General features: G+C 45.9%; 1 protein-coding gene and 1 long non-coding RNA gene across 34 annotated transcripts in view; one reads left to right on the top strand and one right to left on the bottom strand.

Moving 5' to 3' along the window:
* Nucleotides 1–22,214, bottom strand: part of Dst (dystonin) — a 393,820-nt gene that overhangs the window by 79,309 nt on the left and 292,297 nt on the right. For all 33 annotated transcript variants that reach the window (XM_017596770.3, XM_017596775.3, XM_017596773.3 and 30 more), the window contains 11 exons: nucleotides 20,403–20,611; nucleotides 18,879–19,196; nucleotides 18,316–18,482; nucleotides 16,098–16,254; nucleotides 15,149–15,275; nucleotides 12,748–12,810; nucleotides 12,040–12,281; nucleotides 11,124–11,253; nucleotides 7,196–7,395; nucleotides 5,261–5,756; nucleotides 1,993–3,464 (listed from right to left, as the gene is read on the bottom strand). In XM_017596770.3, the coding sequence (XP_017452259.1) occupies nucleotides 1,993–3,464; nucleotides 5,261–5,756; nucleotides 7,196–7,395; nucleotides 11,124–11,253; nucleotides 12,040–12,281; nucleotides 12,748–12,810; nucleotides 15,149–15,275; nucleotides 16,098–16,254; nucleotides 18,316–18,482; nucleotides 18,879–19,196; nucleotides 20,403–20,611 (3,581 nt within the window). The remainder of the gene's footprint in view (nucleotides 1–1,992; nucleotides 3,465–5,260; nucleotides 5,757–7,195; nucleotides 7,396–11,123; nucleotides 11,254–12,039; nucleotides 12,282–12,747; nucleotides 12,811–15,148; nucleotides 15,276–16,097; nucleotides 16,255–18,315; nucleotides 18,483–18,878; nucleotides 19,197–20,402; nucleotides 20,612–22,214) is intronic.
* On the top strand, nucleotides 15,442–19,627 carry LOC134480564 (uncharacterized). The gene is made up of 3 exons (XR_010054962.1): nucleotides 15,442–15,554; nucleotides 15,989–16,988; nucleotides 18,745–19,627. It is a non-coding gene; the product is annotated as an uncharacterized LOC134480564 (long non-coding RNA).

Here is a 22,214-nt window from a genome sequence, read left to right as displayed (position 1 = left end):
CTCCCTGGGATGCACACTCACTGGGAAGCACACTCACTGGGATGCACACTCACTGGGATGCACACTCCCTGGGATGCACACTCCCTGGGATGCACACTCCCTGGGATGCACACTCCCTGGGATGCACGCTCACTGGGAAGCACACTCCCTGGGATGCACACTCCCTGGGATGCACACTCCCTGGGATGCACACTCCCTGGGATGCACACTCACTGGGATGCACACTCACTGGGAAGCACACTCACTGGGATGCACACTCACTGGGAAGCACACTCACTGGGAAGCACACTCCCTGGGAAGCACACTCCCTGGGATGCACACTCCCTGGGATGCTCACTATCACAGGCCTCACAGCACGGACACCACACTGGCTTCTGCAGCTTCACACACCCTGCTCAAAGTCCCTCCTGGCAACACTGCTCTTAAGTGGGCGTTCCTGATGTTCTAGACTAAAACAAACTGTAACAGCGGCTTGTTACTCAAGCCCATAACTTAGGCTACAACAAAGGAGATAGGAAAATTTCTCAGAGCAAATAGCAAGTCTGGTGTGAGGCACTGCATGCTCCTCATCAAGATACATGGGCTATGATGCCATCACCTGTGTGACCCTGTGTGACCCTGTGTGAACCATCGACACCCGTTGCCCTGCATAGCAGGAGAGAGGGATGGACGGCATCTACTTTCCCTGGCTGATACCACAAAGCATTTGACACAGAGTGAACTCAGGGTGCAGGCCTGTTGCTTGCTCTCATTATTATGCTTTTAGAGTACACACACACAAATGCCATTCGTGTCTGCATCTCTCTGGTCCTTAGCATCAGATTTTTCAGCCCTGAAGGGACTACGCTCCCAAGGCATAGAACATGCAGCAAGCAGCGATGACAGATGTTTGAAGTGATCTTCCAGATCTCACTCTCTTAAGCCGGTTACTAAACACAAGCAAAGGAAACCGTGTATCCATGCGACAACAACAAAAAGGTTCGGAGGACCATTCACTTTCCATTTTTCACCATGGGAAACAATGGAGCCTGAGAGTTGAACACAAGGTCTCTCATGCTTTCTGTTGAGAGCCCAGACTACAGTTTCACACATCCTGGTTCTGTTTGCTTGCCCTTTCTCCTCTATGTGTTAACGGTGCAATATCTCTCTACTAGTCTTTGACAGAAAGTGAAACAGAACAGGACCCGGGACAACTTCAAAAGGATTGTGGTGTACGCATACACACGGCAGATGCTCGACACTCTGTTGAGGTTGCTTGTTTCCAGGAATGAGCCTATCTTTGTACCGTGCCATGATATAGCTTCAGCTTTCAGAGATGGGCCCAAACCCCAAGGCGCTGAAACAGCCAGGGTTTTAATGTACTGTTCCATTTATTAAGTATCACCGAGGCTTATCAAGTGGCAGACATGGCTTGCTCCAATCGAAAACAACTTACTTCTAATCTCGTCAGGCACAAGCGGAAGGTCTGTATAGAACTAGCATTAGGACATGAAGTAGCATACTGCCTTAAAAAATATATAAACTTTCACGAGAAAACATGCGCAGAGGAGAAATTAAACTTAGAAGGATGAAGGCTCCTTTGAAAAGAGAAACAGAACAGTTTTGAAAAGACTAAGTTACTGGGAGACAAGCATCTAGAGCACCATTCAAAATACAGCTCTGGTCACCTCAGACGTCAGCTATAAATGGCACCAGAAATGACTCCCATTGAGGTCAGGTTAGGGTTAGCTTGGAACTTCCTCAACTACTCTTTGGCTTTGTGACACCTTCTGGGCCTTTTCCCATGGGGACCCCTATCCCAGGTCAGCTTGGAACTGTAGTACCTGAATATTATAACCACATAGGCTCGTTCAGGCTTCTATACTGTGTGCAGTCATTCTAGCCGGCTAAAGAAAACAATGACGACCAAACGTGCAGAAAATTGCCTCTGCACACTAATTAGAAACGTCTTTTCATAATGAAGACATTCAGGAAAAAGAAAGACCTCCCTACCTTAAACACGTCGAGCTGCTGGTTAATTGCGTCTGTCTCTGTCCCCACGGGGCCCTGGGACTCTTCGTGTTCTTCAGCCTTCTGGAGCAGGGTGGAGAACTCTTCCAGCTTGCGGTGGAACTCTTCGAGCTTCTCCGTGGCCCCACTGACCTGCTCCTCTCTGGTCTTGGCTCGGTCCAGCAGCTTGTTGCACTGCTTGCTCAAGGCTTCTAAGTCCCTTTTGACTCCGATAAGGTCAGGAGAGGTCTCCTCGGTGGCTAGCATCATCTTGCAGGTTCTGTTGGCACTGTCGTTGCTCGTGATGAGGGCTTCCAGCTTCTTCAGAAAGGTTTGCATGGACGCCTTTTGCTTTTGCAGTGTCTCCACGTCTCTCCCCACTGGAGCCATGCTATCCAGCTCGTCATCAAACTCCGTAAACTGAGAGAACATCTCTCGGATGGTATTCTGGAAGTGGCCGAGACCCTGCAGCTTGGTTTCTAAGAAAGAACACTTCTCGTCCACCTGCTGGCTCAGTCCCCTGTGCTCTTCGGCTAACGTCTCCGCTTGTGACAACACGTCAGAGGTTCCCTTTGGGTCTGTGGCTTCCATCACGAGGTCCTGAGCAAGCCTTCTGGCCGAGTCTACCTGATGCTTCAGGGTCTGCAGCGACTTCTGCTGAGCCTGCAGCATGGTGAGGTGCTTGTTGCTGCAGGCCTGGGGTCCCAGGGACTGATAGACCTCTAGCTGTTCCTTTGTATCCTGAAGCTGCCTTTTGGCGTCTTTGGAAACTTCTTGAAATTCCTTAAACTTCTGGGCCATGTTCTCCAGGGAGACCTTCTTACTTTGGAGCTGCTCAGTGACAACATTCACCTTCTGGATCAGTGACTTATTCCCCTCCGTGACCACTTCTTTATCTACCTCGCAGACGCTGAGCAGGCTATTGGCTGAATTGTTCAGTAGTTCCAGCGTTCCAAAGTGGTGGTCCATTTCCTTCTGCAGAGTCTTTAACTCCGTGATGGAGCGCTCTGTGTCAGCGGGATCCAGGGAGAGCTTTACACTCTCCAGGCTGTGCTGACACTTGTCTACCCACGGCTGCAGAGTGTCCACCTGCTCCCTGTATCTGAGGGCTTTTTCCAACGACTCCTTCAGCTTCTCTTCCCTTTCTTTCACCTGCTTCCTGAATCGGTCCCAGTCTGTTTTGATGGTGTTAAGCTGCAACTGCAGGGCTGCCTTCTCCGCCCCCTGTGTCTTTGACAACAGGTTTTCCCCTTCTGCAACCGTTTTCTCATAAATGTTAGACTGCTCGGTGAAAGTTTTGCCGAAGTCTTTCTGCGCTTTGAGTAACGACTCCAAGACATCCAGCTTGGCGGATATTGGGGGAGAGTTCCTCTGCTCTTCTTTCTTTGCGTCAAGCCACGCCTGAAAGTCCTTAGACATTTGCTGAAACTGGTGAGAGCTTGCGCAGGCTGACTGGAGGTGCTGAACATGATTCTCTGGAAGTGAGACCACAGATGCAGTATTGTAAGACTTTTTTTTTAACATTATCTATTAAAAACAACAACAAAAACCTCCCAAAGATGGTATTACGTTATCCTAAAGCAGACCTTTAGCACTGAACCATAAGCGAACTTGAGCTATTAATAGGGGTGGTGGGGGAAGGAGACACAGATACAATAGGAGGCCACTGGGGCAAGAAGGCAGCTATGAGGGCAAGACAAAGGCTGGGGAAATAGGTATAAATGAAGGGACAAGGTGTGGACACAGCATACCAGATCTGTTCTCAGACTGTCTTCTCCACGTCAGAACGATCAATCAACAACAGTACAGCTCTGGGCTGTCGTCACCCACTCACTTCTTCTTTTAATCATAAATACACTGCAATTATATATTCCCCTCCCCCAGCCCCTGCCAGATCTCTCCACCTTTCTACCCATACAACTTGGAGTGTTTCCTTCTCTGTCTAAAATAAAAATAGTAAAACAGTAAAAACTAAAATAATGAGCAGTTGGAAGGTGGTGGCACACCCCTCTCTGATCCTAGCCCTCAGGAGGAAGAGGCAGAGGCAGGCGGATCTCTGGGTTCAAAGCTAGCCTGATCTATAGAGGGAGTTTCAGGACAGCCAAAGTTACACAAAGAACGATAGATAGATAGATAGATAGATAGATAGACAGACAGACAGACAGACAGATAGAAAGAAAAAATAGAAAACCAGAAGAATCAGTAAGATAAAAAATATTAAAACAATATGAAACACACACACACACACGCAACACACACACAGTGGGGTCGGGGCAGGGGAGATATCTATGGAGTCTGTTTTGTGTAGACCACCTATGCCCAGCCATGGGTCCTCCCCTGAAGTGTTGCTAATACCTGGTAACACTCCCTGGTAGAAAACAGATTTCTCTTTTCCCAGCAGGTATCAATTGCAAATGGCTTCTTGGTCAGGGTGGGACTTTGTGTCCCCTTCCCTTCTCAGTGCTGCCATTTTGTCTGGTTTGAACCTGTGCAGGTCTTACGTGTGCTGTCAGTAGACCCGCTTCATGTCAAATACAACCCCCACCCCACTCGTCTGACTTGTCCATATTCTGGGGGTTTATGTCATTTGCCAGGTATGTCCAACTCTGAGGTCAGGCCAGGACAGCACCCACACAGAGCCCATGTACTACACTATGCTGTCCGGGTGCCACAGAAGTCTCAAATGGGTGCAGTAATCAATATAAAAACAGAGCCAATTAAAAAACAAATCAGATCTGACCAGAGGCAAGGGCTAGATCCCAGCAGGACTTCTGAAACAGAACGGACCAGTGAACCATGTCCTTCTAAGGCAATACCCTTGTCCACTCTGTTGCATTTAATAAGTGCCAACCCATTTGTCACACAATTGTCACTACATGTGAGAGAACATAGAGAAATCCACACAATTCTCTACAAACCCTTTCTGTGACACCTCATACAAAGGAATAGTAGGAAGGACATGAAACCTTTAAAATAACCATGTGTCTCTTTTTCTGATGAAATGAGACAATGTAACACAGCAAAGGTGTCTTTGCATTTAAGAAAAAAAGCAACGGAGTTAAAGCCATTTGCAGTCTGTGGACTGCGTGTAGAGCATCTCCGTCTCATCCGTGCAGAACGTCTACACTGCCACAGAACTGCTCTCCATGCACCAGCGCCCGCTGGGGCAGGGTCCCTTTGCAGTCATGGATTATCACCAAGAGCTCGGAAACAGCAAGACCAGGGCGCTGATTTCTGACCAGTAAATAGGTATAGAAAAAGAGAGGCCAACCTGTCTTTTGTTCAATATCCTTAAAGGACTTTAGGACGCCTTCCAGCTGCCTGCTCAGTTCTGCTCTCAAGTACTCTTCTTTGACCAGTGCCGACAGGTCCTCACAGAGCGTCTGGGCCTCCTTGATCTTCGGTGTTTGCTGCTCGATTTCCTGCTTCAGCTTCTGGGCTGCCTCCAGCTGCTGGTTCACGGCATCGGGCAGTGTGCCTGAGATGAGGCTGCTGCTGAGCTTTTCATCCAGCTCCGTCAGGGTACCGGAAAGACTTCTCAGCAGGCTCTGGTACTGTGTGCTTTTGACAATAGCCTGGTCAATCCAGTCGCATCTGTCCCTCAGTTGCCCTGTTAGGTTGTCCCACTTCTGGGTCACAGCTGCCAGTTGCTCCTTTACAATCCCATGCAAAGAGGGGTCTTCCCCAGGCCTGCTCAGGATGCCCTGGCCAGCTGCTGTGAGCTGTTCGTACTGTGGTTTCCGGGTGTCGAATTCTTGTAGCAGAATCTAGGTTAACCGTGGCAAATAAACAAAGGGTTGCGTAGTTAATTATAGGAGACATAAATGAATAAATAAATTTATTTGTATAATGTATATGAATACAATGTAGCCATCTTTATGCACGCCAGAAGAGTGCACCGGATCCCATTACAGATGGTTGTGAGCCACCATGTGGTTGCTGGGGATTGAACTCAGGACCATCTGGAAGAGCAGCCAGTGCTCTCAACCCTGAGCCATCCTTTCAGCCCTAGCAAAGATAAATTTAAGCACCTGAACATAAAGGAATGGTAGCCAAGTCTCTACTGTGTCTGGAATTCTGCTTTCATTTTTCCTACTGTTTGGAGAGCAGTGCGGTTATCTGAAACTAACTTATAAAGACCCTTGGTGAGGTTAACAACTTGTTAAAACGTAATAGCAGCATTCAAAGGGTTAATTAGAACGGTATTAGCTCTGGCCCTCGGAAAGTCTCATTCACAAGAGAGGCACTGTTGCAGAGTTCACACCACCACTGCCCTGCTTGCCTTGCCCGGATCATGCTTTTGTCTTTCTCAGCTTTAAACGCCCAACTCTACAGTGAAGAAAACACAGCAGTAACTTTATTATAAAAGTTTTTATTTCCCTAAATAATGGACTGACATTTATACTCTCTATCATTCGAGTTTTAGACATAAACATAGAGGCTCATCGTGACCGTCAACAGAAATGACTCTCAGATGCCTCCTTGTAGGGCACTTAATCTTTTATTTGTATTTTTATCTTTTTTTTTTTTTTTTTTTGGTATTTGTTTACCTATTTGTTTCGGGCTGCCAAGACTTGAAGCAAATATTTATCCAGTTATTTCCTTTTCATCTCTTTGTCTTGGCTCTCTTTATGTTATGAAGTTATGAACTAGAACATGTAACTTTAAACCGCTGGATCCTGGTTACACGTTTGACTGAAACAAGATGCTCTTCCCTGCTGAGGCCACTGCTCACCTAGTAGTAACACAGCTCAAACCACCACAGACCTTGAGTTACTGTGCCCATCTTAGCCATTGTAGATTTTCTTTCCCCTGTGGGCTTCTTTGATGACTAGGATTTACCTAATGTACTTGGGCTCTGAGGCCCTCTGCTCCCTGAGTCTTTACCCCCCTCGCCTCCCCTTTGTTCTGCCTTCTGCTCAGGACTGTACTGTGTGAGTCTTACAAGTCTCCATCAGAACAAGTGAAGCCTCAAAGGATAATTTATGAACACTACAGTATACACTAGCTTCACCGACGCTTGGCCAATCCGTTCATCTTTCGGGGATGCCTGTGGTCGCTTTAGTGGGTCTGCAACAACCCCAGTGTGACGGGATACGTGGAGGATCTGCCCCATGTTTGACTCATGCTAACGTGTTTACACTGCAAACATTTGCCCTTCGACGTCAGGGGGCCGTGTCCCAGCTGATGCTTGGGCAACGCTCACCTGGGCCTGCTGCTTCTGAGTGTTCAACATGTTTGGGTCAGTGGACAAGGGCCCGAGCACGCTGACCATCAACTCCTTCTCCACGAGCCACTGCTTTAACTGGGCCTCTGTGGTCTGGAACTGGCTTAGATTATTGGAGGACTCTTCCAGCTTTTGTTGCCTGTCAATGGTTAACTGGTTGAGTTCTTGCCACTTAGTGTCTGAGAAAAAGAAAAAGTAGGAAGTTGGCATTTGTTTTCGTTTCCCCCCCCCCATTCAATATCACCATTGGACAACTGTAACTATGTATTCAAAATGATACCTAATAGATGGTTTTCCTTTTTTACCACCCTTTGGTGTTAGGATGTAAACCTAGGGTCTTATTACTGGGCAAGTATGTAACCTGTAAAGCTACATCTCTTGCCCTTGTTCACCTCAAGCTTGTTCACATCTGGTAACTCTCTTTCCTATTAGTTCTAACTTAAAAGAAGTACTCGTGTGAAATGACACAGGGGCTACACGTTAGATCACAAGCCTGCCACTCTGTCAGTCACTGTGAGGTGCAGTCTGGAGAAATTCGCCATGGCCATCTGTCCTTTGTGCCTTGGTCTCAATAGGGTTGGATTGGAGGGGACTGCAGAGGGAGCAGGGAGAGCAAGCTTCAGAGCCCAACTATAGAAGTCAAAATATGCCTTCTGCAAGGGCTCTCTCTGAAGGCTTACTTCCCATCATGCTGTGCACGGCAGCTCTCAGAATGCCTTCCATGCTCCCCCATCTCAAGGCCCTGTCATGTAATGTGGGTCTTCCCCATCTGTTCCTAATGTTGTCTCTCCCACCTCAAGGCCTGACCATGGCCTCCATGGTCCTGACCCTCTCTCTCCTAGTAATGCTCATTCTATAGGATGACTGGTCTTGGCTTCCTCCTCTACACTAACCAACACCTCTGTTTCATTCCTCATAATAGCAATATGAATCTAGTAATTGTGTATTAACTCATGTATAAGTAAAACAAACCTGAACCTCAGGTTCCTGTCATCTCGAATTCTTTCTAGAAGTTCTTATACAGTCAATAAATTGTGCGCGCTCACACACATATGGGTGTGCACATATATGTGTGTGCATGTGTACATGTATTTACTAAGCATTGAGTCTAGGGCTTTGTGAATATTAGGCAAGATCTTTATTACTTAGCTACGCCACAACCGCAAATTTAAAAAAAAAATCCTCAGTTAGTTCTAGGCAAATGGCTTCCATATTTGAGTATTTACCCTCAAGCATTCTATTAAATTTGCTCAGCATCAACCAACTGTTGCAAAAGCTACAGTACGGAATCTCAGCAGCCCCATGAAAGGACACATCTACTCTTATGACTATGGTGTGACACTGGCTTCTAGAGCTGGACTTGAGAACTGGACTGTGAAGTGGCAAAGAATAATCAATCTCTCTCTCTCTCTCTCTCTCTCTCTCTCTCTCTCTCTCTCTCTCTCTCTCTCTCTCTCTCTGTAATGTGAATGGGAGCACAGGTACCCTTGGAGGCCAGAGATGCTGAATCCTCCTGGAGCTGGTGTTACAGGTGGTTGGAGCTGTCTGATTTGGGTGCTAAGAACTGATCTCAGGTCCTCTGCAAGAGCAGTATCTACTCTTAACCATTAAGCATCTGGAATGATTCTGGATGGCCTGTGGGAACCGTGAGTTGGCTTGGCGTGGCTGCCTTGAGAGGTATGAGTCACAGGTTTTTCAGGTTACAGTCTGTGGCTCCTGGGGAGCAATGTGCCTTCCAGCTATGGACAGACCAATGCACTCCCTCAGGCAGTGAGGCATTCAGGCTGCTTCGTGTTTCTCAGACTGTTCCCTCAGTAGTCAAGGAAGCATGGAGACTTGACAGGACAATTGGTCTTGGACATTAGTCTTCTGTATCCCGTTTAACTTGCGAACTTCATTGTAGTCCTGGCAACTACAGCTGTGTTGATCCTGGCAATCGCTATCATGTTGTTATTCTGATAGAGCGATTCTTATCGCTCTTGATGAAATAAATTGTCGGTCTTGCTCTGGCCCCTCCAACCCCAGCCTGATTTCATCCCTTGTGGCCATAGCTTGGTAAGTAAGCATAGGCACTCATGCTGGTCCTCTGACCTGGAGACCATCTGTGATGTGCTCAGTGCTGCTCTCTACTGTGGACTACATCATACTTTCCTGAGACCACAGTGCTGCCCAACTAAGTTGCTATAGAACCTCCTGGAGGGATTGTTAACCTACCCCCCCCCCCTTCTCTCTGCTATTTCTCAGCTGCAAGCCTTCTTGCTGGCCTAGGTTCCACAGAGCATCCCTCTTGAGGTGAAACATTCGAGGCAAGCACTGAAGCCCACCCATCACCCCATAAACAGTAAATGCTTGGAGTGACTGGTTTATTTCAGAGATTGCATGTGCTTTAAAATGTGTATGCGTGCGTGCGTGCGTGCGTGTGCGTGTACATGTGCATACTCACACACGTGTGCACACATGTGGAAGCTGAAGGACAATCTTAGCTGTTGTTCCTGGCGCTGTGCTGTATGCCTTTTCTGTTTTGTTTTCAGCTATGAGACGGGGTCTCTCATTGGCCCAGTACTTGCCAAGTAGGCTAGGCTGTCCAGATAGCCTCAGAGAGAGAGAGAGAGAGAGAGAGAGAGAGAGAGAGAGAGAGAGAGAGAGAGAGAGAGAGAGACTGTCTTTCTCTGTGTCCCCGTGCATGTGCACGTGTGTATGCACACTCCACGTCTGCCTTCTCTGCACTGGGATTACGAGCTGTCTTAGCATGTCAAGCATGTCAAGGGCTTCTGCATGGGTTCTGGGATGGAACTGTCCTGATGTTCCTAAGTGAGGCAAGTACTTTACTGACTGAGCTGTTTAACAAGCCCCAAGAGCTTGGTTTGTCACTTAGCACAGTACACTAAAGAACAAACTTCAATACAGCACAGTAGGGGACTTTTATTTAATGGCATCCCTCTATAGGAGAAGTTCCAATCCTACATAATCTGACTGGCAAGACTGTTAAACGAAAGCACTCGGGATGGAGAAGTATCAAAAGCATCCGGAGGCTCTGTAGGAAACACACACTCTTCCGCCCCAACACTACTCTCAAACGTCTGATCATACTCTCCTCAAGGAATTCTGATATCCCTCGGAGAGTCACTGATGTAGGGGAAACCATGATGCAGGGGGATTCTTGAGTCAGATTTGGTCACCTTTGAACATTAAGAACACACACTTGTCGGGTTGGGGATTTAGCTCAGCGGTAGAGCGCTTGCCTAGCAAGCGCAAGGTCCTGGGTTCGGTCCCCAGCTCTGAAAAAAAGAGAAGGAAACAAAACAAAACAAAACAAAACAAAAAACCCCATACACTTGTGTCTAAGCTTATGGTGCCAAAAACTAATGGGAAGAAGGTTTGAAATAACTGTAGTGGGATACCTGAAAGTCAAGCCGTTCCGCGGAGCAAAGGGATGCACTTCCCACTGCCCACACTGTGGCTCCTAGGCAGACATACCCTAACTTACCGGAACTTGGAAACAACAGAATAAAGTAGGAAACTTACTTCCTCGTCCCTTAGTCTTCTTATCTCACAAACTGAAGAGCATTCTGTACCTACGGGCAGTGTATACGAAGACGAGATGGGAGGGAAGGGGGGACTGCCCTGTATTCCTTCAACACTGGCTTGAGAAAGAAGAGCTGAGGAGACAGGAGCCCCGGAAGTGACCTCACAGAGGAGAAGGAGCCTGCCCTTTCCAGGTGAATGAAAGAAAATATAACGCAGCTCTCAGAGCAAAACCCACAATTTCAAATAGAAAAAAAAAAGATTCCGAATCACTTATAGAAATCCAAGAGCAAATGAGATGATTGGACGTTCTCTGAAGAACATTCTGTTGACTCTGAAGGCAGCCGAGTGTCTGTGCGCCCTAGCACACGGACGGACTCACCCATCTCTGCCATCGTCTGCTTCCAGGATGGCGCCTCGGGAGCCTCCGGGTTCTCCTTCAGAAGCTCTGCCAGTTTGTCTTTCAATTCTTGCACTTTGTTTACGTTTTGCTTCAGTTCTGCCTCAAACGACTAACAAGGAGGGAGAAAACACTAATCATACCACACAGAAACTATGGCATCAAAAGCCCAAAAGCATCTCCTCCCCTCTGGGATAACCCCAGAGTCAAATGCTGGCCTGGGCGAGGACCTGGGTCACGCGGCTGATAATTATTCTCCCCCCCCTTGGCCATCTTCAATTGTGAGATACAGAAACATACAGAGGAACACTCTATGGAGGTAATGACCGACGCCCGGAATGTCCTGCTTTCAAACGACTCTGGGCAAAGGCAAGCTGATCTCAGAGAGGCTAGCTCATCAGCCTCGGTAACGGCCTCCAGAGTTTGAGCCTCTACTTGAGATTCCACACGGTGGAATTCAAATACGGGTTGATAGTTCACCTACATTTTTGTCATTGCAATGAGAAACGGCTTTCCCAGTCTTGACAGCTACAGAAATGCTGTCTGTTAAAGAGGATGGTATTAGCTGTCTCGTCTATTGTAGACAAGGCAGGCCCTTAATATACTTAGCTCGCAACTAAATCTTTCCCAAAAGTTGACTAGTTAATATCCCAGACTTAAGCTGATTTAAAGATGGCGAAGTCACTCCTATGCAACAGTTTGCTCCTTATAATAGTGTCAGAGGGCCGGAAAAGAGACTCTTCGATGCCCCCAATCTACAGAAAGACCGATTTTAACAAAGCAGTCAAATTATTTGATGAAGGGTCTAGGGAGAAGGCAGACGGAGCTCATCGCCCGGGGCTGCCCGGGATAAGTTCACTCTGTGTGTGTCTTCCTTCCACACGCATGCCCAGCCTACCTTGTTCTGCTCCACCTGAATCTTCACGGACTCGGAGTCTGCCGGGGTGGGTGTCTGGCGCCATCTGCTGGCTGTCTTGTTCATCTTCTGCAACCACTGCATCATTGCGCTCGACTCTTCCTGAGCCTTTTGCAGCTTCGAGAGCTTGGTGTTCAGCTCCACTATTTTGTCCTTGAGTAAGAGGCCCAGGTCTTCGTAACTGTGGCTTATGTCAGTCATGTCTGTTTTAATAGATGTTAAACCTACGAGAAGGGAGGAAAGAACACCAACACACGCTGAGGGTTGTGGAGGGGAGCATCGGATTTACTGTACAAACGTAGCGTTTTCTTCCATTTTGACACTGCTAAGCCCAGCTACAGTGGACCACAGGCTTTAGGGTAGGGAGATGAGCTCATGCCGTTACTGATAACAAGTAACTCGGGAACACCATGTAACTGTCAAACCTAATGGGCAGCGCGCTGAAACCGTAAGCTTAAACAGAACGTACTTCCTGGGCACCAAAGAGCAAGTGAACAAGAAGGAAATATAACCGAGTACTGAGGTGACACATCAAAGGTTCGTTTATCTCAGGGGGACAGTTCTATCATCAATATATTCAAGGACACCATTGGGTGACCATTTTAACTCAAGTTTAAGATTTCGACGTAACTACTGCCCTCTACGACATCAAATTCCACTAATCAGGGGACAGATGAGGTCACAAGTCACCTTTATTTGCCAAGAAATCCTGAGTATTTGTGTCTGTTCCTTCACCATTTAGTATTACTCCACCTGCAACAGAAACAAAACAGAACAAAAACCCAATAAACGAACAACCCAAGGAATGAAGTAACTTCAGGTTGCCCTAGTATTTTGCCTACTACCTATGGACGGCATTAAACAAACCGTCATCAGGAGTGGTCATTCGAGGACGCCACTCTCATTCGTACACTAGTGACACACTGTCGTACTTTCTGCTGTTCATCAATAATCAAAAGCTGATTCCCAAATTAAATTAAACAGGTGAGGTGCTTTATGCTAACGCCATCTTAATGATAAAGCGGAGGATAAAGGTCCAGGAGTATGTATTAAAGACAGCAAAGTAACAGGGAAGAAAATGTCTGCTTTGCCTAACGACTAAGGATTGTCTGTGGGGTTTACACAACATAACCACAGGCTTAATGAAGGCAGGATGATTCAAAAAGACATGAGGGAAACTTTTGAAGGCAAAGCCAAAACGAAAGCCTATTGCTCAGCCCACATATGCCGGCGGAGAACACAGGGCTGGTAGTGCGTGGGCCTGGGGTAGGACTCTCCTGAACTTAAATGCCAGCTCTCCTGACTACTAGCCCTGTGCCTGGAGAACTAATGAATGAAGAACTAACGGATGACGCTGATGGGTACCATGGCAGCTAACCTGTAAGAATGCCATGGGAACCATACAGAGTTAACCCACTGCCCACCAAACAGAAACCCCTCGGTGAGTCGTAATAGTTATTTGTCCTTTATTATAACCATCTGGGATTGGCATGTCGCCATAACCACAATGTTAATAAGATCCAACTTTCTCATGCTAGCATCTACTGGCTGTCTATCAAAAGAGAGAGCCGCCCATGCAAGAACAATTAACAGAGACATTTAAACATCTGAATTGTCTCTAAAACACACACACACACACACACACACACACACACACACACACACGCATGCATGCACGGATATTCAAATGTATGCACAAAGCATTTTACAAGGAAGTGAAAGCGCCCCACAATCTCCAAACGAATGGTTAAAAGTCGAGCAGAGAACACCAAGTGAGACTACAGATTTTATTCCAAATATAAAGGAGACAGGAGGAACTAAGATAAATCAAAAACAATAGAATTCCTCTTCCTAGGAAAAATCAACTTGACATCTCAGGAAATCTGATTAGGGCAGACAGGAGAGAGCACTGTAGCATATATAATACGGGCATTCCTTGCAAAGGGATTAATAGAGTGGAAAAAATAGCTGTTTGAGAAAAGCGCAGCTGGAACACGGCTGTCACTCACAATGGGGACAGCTGGAGGCCTGGTCAGACTAGATAAACCAGAGGACTCACAATGGAGATGGAGATCGCCCTTCTGTCTCTTCTTCAACTTAGACAAAACAAACTGAAACAAAACCCCTCCATAAAGTATGCCTTACCAAAACACTATATTCATAATAATTTAATTTGGGAACCAACATTTATATACAACTCTGGTCTTTGGCTGAGAGGAGTGGAACCAGCCAGGGCTCAGACTGTGATGTGAGCGCAGTGGTGAACAGGTTGCAGGATCAACTGCTTTGGGAACAGACAAGCAGCAGACAAAAGGAGAATGACAGGGAGCTCACAGACGAGAGTCCACACCCTTGCCTCTCCCGTACCAGGAAACCAAATCCATTTGCTACATAGTGTGAGAGGAGAAACAGCTCAAAGAGAGCTTCACCATCTCCACGTAAATACAGTCAAACCCAAACAGACTGCAACCGTTTTCACTATTACCTTCTTATCCTTACCTGGTTACATTTGATTTGCAGTCTTTAATAAAACCAAACATTTTCCCATGACAGATTTTTTTTTTGGGTGGGGAGGGGGTTGATGTATGTGTATGTATATACATGTTCCTGTGCTTGTGGCTGCACATGTACAGGTGTATGTGCTATGCATGTGTCTGCTCCTGCATGTGGAGGTCCAGCCTGGATGCTTGCCATCTTCCCAAATCGGTTTTCACTTTACTTTCTGAGGTAGGGTCACTTGCCAACCCCAGAGGTCAGGGATTTGGTGAGTCTGGCTTGTCAGCTCGCTGTGAGGATCTCCAGCCTCTGCTCCTGAGTGCTATGATTAGAGGCAGAGCACCAGGCTCCCTCGTGTACAAAGCACGCATGACAACTGGAGATCCAGACTTATGCTTGCACAGATTTATCGGCAGAGCCATTCTCCCAATTCCATGACAGATGTCTGTGTGCTTGTAAGAGTTAGTCTTCTGACCTTTTTTTTACTTTGTATTCCTGAGGTGATTTTTTTTTTAAATTTAATTAATTTCAAATACACAAAAGGGCCGTGCGAGAGCGAATCCTTACAGACCAATCATGAAAACAAAGCACGTACCTGATCTGGCCGCCGCTATGGCCTTTGCAGGGCTGATCAGTGCACTTAGCAGGTTACATAGTGAGACCCCACTGTTGTTTGCTTTGTGAATTTCTGGGGTTTTCAGACTCCACTTTTCTTGTAATTTCTTTAAACACAAAAACACATCATCTTTCAGTCTTCCGAGTGTCTTCAAAGTTGTACATTATCATTGAACTTCTTAAGCATATTTTTAAGCAACAATGACTGAGGGCCCTGGGTGACTGTTAACACTGTTGGCAGAGGAGAACGGGGCAAAGCCCATTCTGTGTTCTGCCCCCAGCCACAGTGGGAAGGCAGGCTGTGTCCTGGCGCCACGGGAATGTTCCAGAGTAACTGTCAACTGTAAGTCTGTAGGGCTATATACCAGGTGTGGCTTCATCATAAGGTATGTGACAGGACAATAAAAAATAAAACACGGGTGTACAAAAATTCCACCTCACGCTGAGTTTAACTACTAAAATTTCAATGAGTGTTGAAGCTACAGGGTTTCACTGTAAGGAAATCTGACACAATCAGCCATAAATTTTATGACTTAAGTCAGACAGCAAAGTACTTATACGCTATGTAGGCAAGACATTCAAATAGCTTGCCTTCCAGTACTGGCTAGACCTTGCACATGAAGACAAGGATCTCTTTCTTACTACTTGGGGAGAAGAAGGTATTAAAAAATGGAAATTAAATTAAGATGTGATAAAGAAGGAAACCTCAGTATTAGGGAGGCTAATGATGCACTACGTATATTTTTTTTTATAAGTGACATTAACAAAAAGATATGTAACTCCTTGAAAAGATCAGCTAATCCTGTTCTAATTTCCACAGGCCCTACAGGGCGTTTATGAGACCAGCTGGCTTGATGTTAGACTAAAGGACCCTATGCTTCATCATCAACACAGGCGAGCGGAAGTTGGTATTAGGTCTAACGAGCCACCTTGGTTTCCTCCAGAGATTTTTCCAAGTCCTCTGTGCCGAAAGAAGGCTTCACGATGGGAACCTGCTTGGTTGTTTCTTTTATCCATGTTTTCAGGGACTGAGCGAGGTCGTGGAAAGCACTCAGCTGCTCCTGACATGAACTGAGAGCTTCTTTTCTGATGAACAAAAATGAACCAGAAGTTAAGCTCCAAAGGCCAGCTATGAACCAGTGGTCGCTATTCCCGAGTCAGGCTCAACCTGTGTCAGCCAGGACAGCTCTTCCATTACCAGACTGAAGTTTTCCAATGTGGCAAATCAGCTAAGTGACTACGTGCTGATTCCTTAACCAAAGCTCACAGAGAAAGAGAGGGAACAGTCAAGAAGTTCGTAACTTACTCATAACGGTACTCTCTAGCGCTACATAAACTCTAGTGTCTTGGACAGGTATACGCCACTGACTGAAGAGGACGCAGGTCATGTCAAAGGATGTCTTAGCTCAGCACTTTGGAGGGATGACAGTTCCACCTCTCCAAAGAGATGTAACCCAGAGACTGGAGTTTTAACAGGTGGCTCACCCAACCCGACCCATAAGAAGCTCCACCGTGAACCCTACGGGCCTTTCTATGTGCCAAGCACAGGGCCTGTGGAGACCGTCACACTTGACGTGTGAATGGGCTCTTTGCATACGTGAGGTGGGATGCAGGAGATAAGGATGTGTTTCGGCTGTACGAACTACCGATGACTACATGGTGCTGATGTTTCAATAGTCCACTTATTACCTGAATTTAAAATTGGAAGAGATAGCCTAGATTGTGTAAGACAGCCAAGAGCATGTCTTCTGTGACCAGTTCAGAAAGAGAACTCAGAAGTTTTGGGTAGAGAATTCTACAGAAATAAAACTAGGCGAGAGGTAAATAACCGTTCTAAAAAAATCTTTTGGGTGCTCTTTCATTCATAAAAATCAGATGTGAGTTCTAAATATAATATAGAAAAATGTGAAGACGTAGAATAGAATCATGTTGACTCAAAGGTCAAACCGGGCCACTTTTTTGTGGATTTGTAGATCATTCCCTAATTGGAGAGAGCAAGCTGTTATATATTTTTTAATAACTTTATTTATGTTCTTTTTAAAAATTGTATGAGTATTCTAGCTGCATGTACATTTGTATAACAGGAGAGGGCATCAAACCCCTTTATAGACAGTTGTGAGCCACCATTTGAGTGCTGGGAATTTGTTATGGTAAAAATAAAAGAGCGGAGGAACTGGTTTCCGTGCATACCCTGTTGGTCGTGCTCTCTTGCTAGTTCTGGCTCTGGCGGGCCATTTGAATTAGCGCTAATTTATCTGAGATCAGTATCTCTCCCAGAGGCTCTCTGCTAGCCATGAACTCTCTGGTTCCAGCTACCCAGCAAAATCATGGTTCTAGAAGTCCAGCAGCGGCTGACCTCCCTGCCATGGACTCTGCCCACACTCCCAGCAACTGCCCTCTGGTAGTTAACATATAGACTCCCGACTACCCAGTGATATAAAAACTCGACAAACTGTAACCCAACAATCAGATTTATGTGTTAAATTCTCAATCCACAATACATCCACAGAATAAATCCACTACCAATTAATAAAGATATAAACCACCCACCTAGACAAGATAAAATTGACCTAATCCACCTGGATCAGAATCACCCCCTCTGTCTCCATCTTCCTCTTTCGCTTCTTCTCCTCCTCCTCCCTCCTTCCTAGACTTTTCCCCACCTACCCTTCCTTCTCATCCAATGATAGGCTTTGCCTTATCCTGGACCCGCCTTGCTGCATAATGACATCATCCTACAGGAACTGAACTCAGGACCTCTGGAAGAGCAGCTAGTGCTTTTAACCGCTGAGCCATCTCCCCAGCCCTGTAATATCCTACGAGTACCACTGTGCACACAGTGTTCCCACTTTTACATAAAGCAGTGTTTCTAGTTTCTCACCTTAATATTTTAGCCAATAGTTAATTGATGTTTTTGTTGTATTTTGCTTTTAAAGACAGAGTCTCGCTGCAGTCCAGAGTAGGGCTTCAAACTCCTGTAACCCCTGCTTCGTCTTTCTGAGTATATTTAATGCCCAAATCCACCAACAGTCTGAGATTCCACAGTTCGGAAATCACCTCAGTTATAGACTTACATAAATAAAGGCAACCCAGCTGGGTACCTCCAGTGGAACAGAACACTTAAATAGACTTTAGAGAGGGTCTTACTTTTCTTGGATAGTATCCTCCAGTTCTTTGAATTTCTTTGACAAATTATTAGTTTTCTCAAACACCAGAGCTTTGTCCCCTGGTAAGCCGTGGCTGGATATCTCTTTCAGGAGGCTGTGCAAAGCTTCGAGATCTTTCCTGTGTTCTAAGAATTTAGTAGTGGATTCCTGCAAAGCATTGACATCTGTCAGTATAAACGTTGCTAGACCTTAGAACGGCAAACCCACCAGCGTGTTCTGCGTGGAACTCGAGCAGCTCACGCATCTACTGCGTGGCGTTCCCCAGACTCTAAACGCACACGCTGAGGTGACTTTACACGCTGCGGTGACTTTACATGCTGTGTTTTTGTTTCTCTGTGGATCTGGCATGCTCAGGGATAGCTGTAACAGCCATGACATGTGTGGTAAATGTTTTGTTTCTATTCAACAGGGAGATGCTTCACGGAGAAACAAGTATGGACCAGTTAGAATGATGGTTGGGAGTTAGGACTGTAGATAAAAGACGTGTGAGCCTGTCTCAGCCGGTCCACGTGCTTGGCACTGTCACTCCTGAGGGATACGCACCTGCATATGCTGAGACAGCTCTGGCACGTCCTTTCCCGGCATGTCCACCTCAGTGAGCGCCTGGCTCTGTGTCTCGAGGAATGTCTGGAGCTTGTCTGAGAGCTTCTCAAACTCCTCTACTTTGGACTTCAGCTCCACCATCTTGGCGAGCTTTTCCTTGTGTTTCTGACTCGCTTCGGAAAAGCGAGCAGACAGGTCCTTCATTTTTGCCTGCAGCGAGGAGGCAGTGGATGGGTCTGTTGTCTCTATAAATGTCTTCACCTTTTCGTTCATGGCGTTTATGCTGCTCTGACGACCCGTAATATCCTGATCCAGCATCTGAAATACAGGAATTGTTGTACGTGTTTTCTGACAACGTCTACAGATAAAGCCACAGAGTTTTGAAAAAGATTTTTCACAGCAGCGTAAGCTTGGACAACCTGTGACTAGAACGGTTAGCAGTTGGAAATGAGTGGCGTGTTTGAGTTTTCTCTTGAGGAAGCCAATTCCAACGCTCCTCAGGGGAGTGTGGAGAACAGCTGGTTGGCTGCTTGAGAGAGGCGGGGGCTTGCTGCTACCGGGCAACCCCTTGGGATCTAAGGCAGCCTGGGGATTAGCCATGTTCTTAATTTTTTTTAAATACCTACCTGGCAACAGCAAGATTGATCTGACGAACCCTTGAGCAGCTGGCCAAAGTCACGGTAAACAAGATTAGATACAATGTACGGTTAAACCCTCCTTAATGAATAATGACGAGTCTATTAATCCCTTTCCAGGTGCCATCAAAAAATCATTTACATATTCATTTGTACAAGCACCGATTGCTCCTCTGCTGTGTTCATTAGTATCCCTCTTTGTTGTGGTATAATATAAAAAAAGGCGCTTTCGTGAGGTTCCCACGGCTCCCGCTCTGCGCCTGATCCGCGCTCTAGCTGTTTCTCTGTTCCCTCTTTCACACTCTGTCCCCTTGGCAGTTGTTACCATACCTGAGACTCACACCGTGTTCCTCCCCATGCCACGCTGGCCCCAGGCATTCTACAGCCTAGAATGCTTCCTGTCACGGACTCTGCTCACACTCCCAACTCCCCAGTGAAACCATGACTCAGCAAACTGGAACCCAACAAGCGGGTTTATGTATTAAATGCTCAATGTCCAATACACCTGCACAATTAACTTACAACCAATTGATAAGGATACAAACCGCCCACTTAGATAAGATACAGTTTGCTCATCTAGACACACAAAATCCTGCACACAGCCATCCCTTAAGAATATTCATAACAATCTGTAAATGTGCAGAGAGAAATCTTAACATCTGCCTCCATGTTCTTTCGGCTGCTCTCTCTCTTGCTCCAGTCTCCTCCTCTCTAAAACTTTGTTCCTGTCCATCCTTCCTTCTTGTTCCATGACAGGCCTCGTTCTACCCTGTACCTGTATAGTGACATCAGCCTATACCGCCTTATCTCCAAGCCTACCTATTCCTGAAGGTAAATAACATGTTTTCAAGGGCAAGTGGAATTCTTCCCTTTAATGAAGGTCACTCACGATGTTTTTACTGATGAGGTCCTGGAGTGCTGTGGAGTTTAAGGGCACTTGACCTTGTTTGACCAGTGAGCTTTCCACACTTCCCATCCAGTCCAGCATCTCGTCCAAACCGTCCTGCACACTCAGGGAGCGGGTCAGCGTTATCTGAAGTTTTTCGTTCCGTTCATTCACAGACTTGGACAGGTCGTCGTATCTCCCAACAATGTCATCTACTCCAAGCAGAGAGAAGGGGGACAGGGAGCACAGAGTTGTACTTGCCTGACTCATTTTTTCAAATGCACTTTATGATGAACAGTTAAGTTTCCATAGGGAAAAAAGCATAAATGACACATCTCTAATGAACCATCAGATCAGGTGTAACTTTTATACAGACGGCAGTGGAGTGGAAAATAAAATAGTAAAAAAAAAAAAAAAGAAAGAAAGAAATCACACGCCTGGCACCTGCATGGGGAAAGAATCTTAGATGCATACACATTTGGAGTGTTCCAGAGAGGTGAAAGGTCTAAACAGTGGGTCACTTCAATCACTGCCGTGTCTCGGCCTGATCTGTGAACACATTGATAACTGCCTGGGGTGGGGAGTGACGGTTTCAGACATACTCTCTAGGGACAATTCTGCCACACAGACACTCATGGTCAGCTTCTGTCATAATCAGAGAGAGGCTTCAAGTGCACAGAAGTAAGGAGATGCAGATGTATCGGGAAAACAGGGCGGTAATGGGCAAATCCAATCAAAGCTAGGACCATGCTTTAAAGCATAAGCAATGGGACTCATGAGTTTACTAGTAGACAAGAGGGGGAAATGGGTTTAACAGAACGACTGATCTCCTGTGATATAACTTTACCTTCAATTCTAAAGATTTAAAATGAAAAAAAAAAAAAAGAAGAAAGAAGAGAAAAAAACCCATGACAGGTTTAAAGAACATGCTACTACATTTCTGCCTCTCTCTGGAAAACTTGTTTTCTATCATGATTTTTAAAAGCCTTTTGTTCCATAAAGACTCGGGAAAGCATATGAGTCATTCCTGAAGGCTTTAGCAGGACACAATGTGGAGCACTTCATTAACCACGGCCTAGACAGCTCCTTAAGTGAGTGCCCTTAGAGGCTTGTGATTGGTTTATGGCACAGGACTCGATAGTCAAACAATTTAAGCTGTTGCTTAACAGTTCTTCACTGAATTGGAAAGTTTATGTGACTGAGACAATCGTGGCCCTTTGGCGAAATACAATGAAGCCCACAAGAATGCTGCAAGGAGAGAGAAACTGCTTTTCGTAAGGCACCGGGAAGAGGAAGCAAGGGTCAGACTCAGGTGTGACCCCTAACTCACGCGGCTGCTTTAAGTCACAGCTTACGACTGGCAGTCGAGCTGTTCCTCAGGGGACAGTGCTTACAGGTGATGAGATCTACTGGTGACATAACACCACGACGTAAGGTTTACCATGCCAAAAACTTAATATGTTGAAGGAACAACAATTACAGACTGCACATGTGTGACCCTTGACTTCCCATCCCCTACCCATGTATTTAGGTCTAAGGCCTAACAGGGTGATATCTGAAGATGAGGGGTTTGGAATCATGGGACATGTGTGTGTGTGTGTGTAAATATATGTATATATGTGTGTATGGATGTTTAAATATATGTATATATGTGTGTATGGATGTTTAAATATATGTATATATGTGTGTATGGATGTTTAAATATATGTATATGTATAGATATGTGTGTATTTTTATTACACATACACACATATATATGTTCTGTATAGTTCCTTATATAAAATTTTAATCCCTTGCAATTTTCTGAGCAATAAA

This window comes from Rattus norvegicus, chromosome 9 (assembly GCF_036323735.1).
Source record: "Rattus norvegicus strain BN/NHsdMcwi chromosome 9, GRCr8, whole genome shotgun sequence".
Taxonomy (NCBI): domain Eukaryota; kingdom Metazoa; phylum Chordata; class Mammalia; order Rodentia; family Muridae; genus Rattus; species Rattus norvegicus.
Note: the sequence above shows the minus strand (reverse complement) of the source record. Positions and strands in the feature narration are given on the sequence as shown.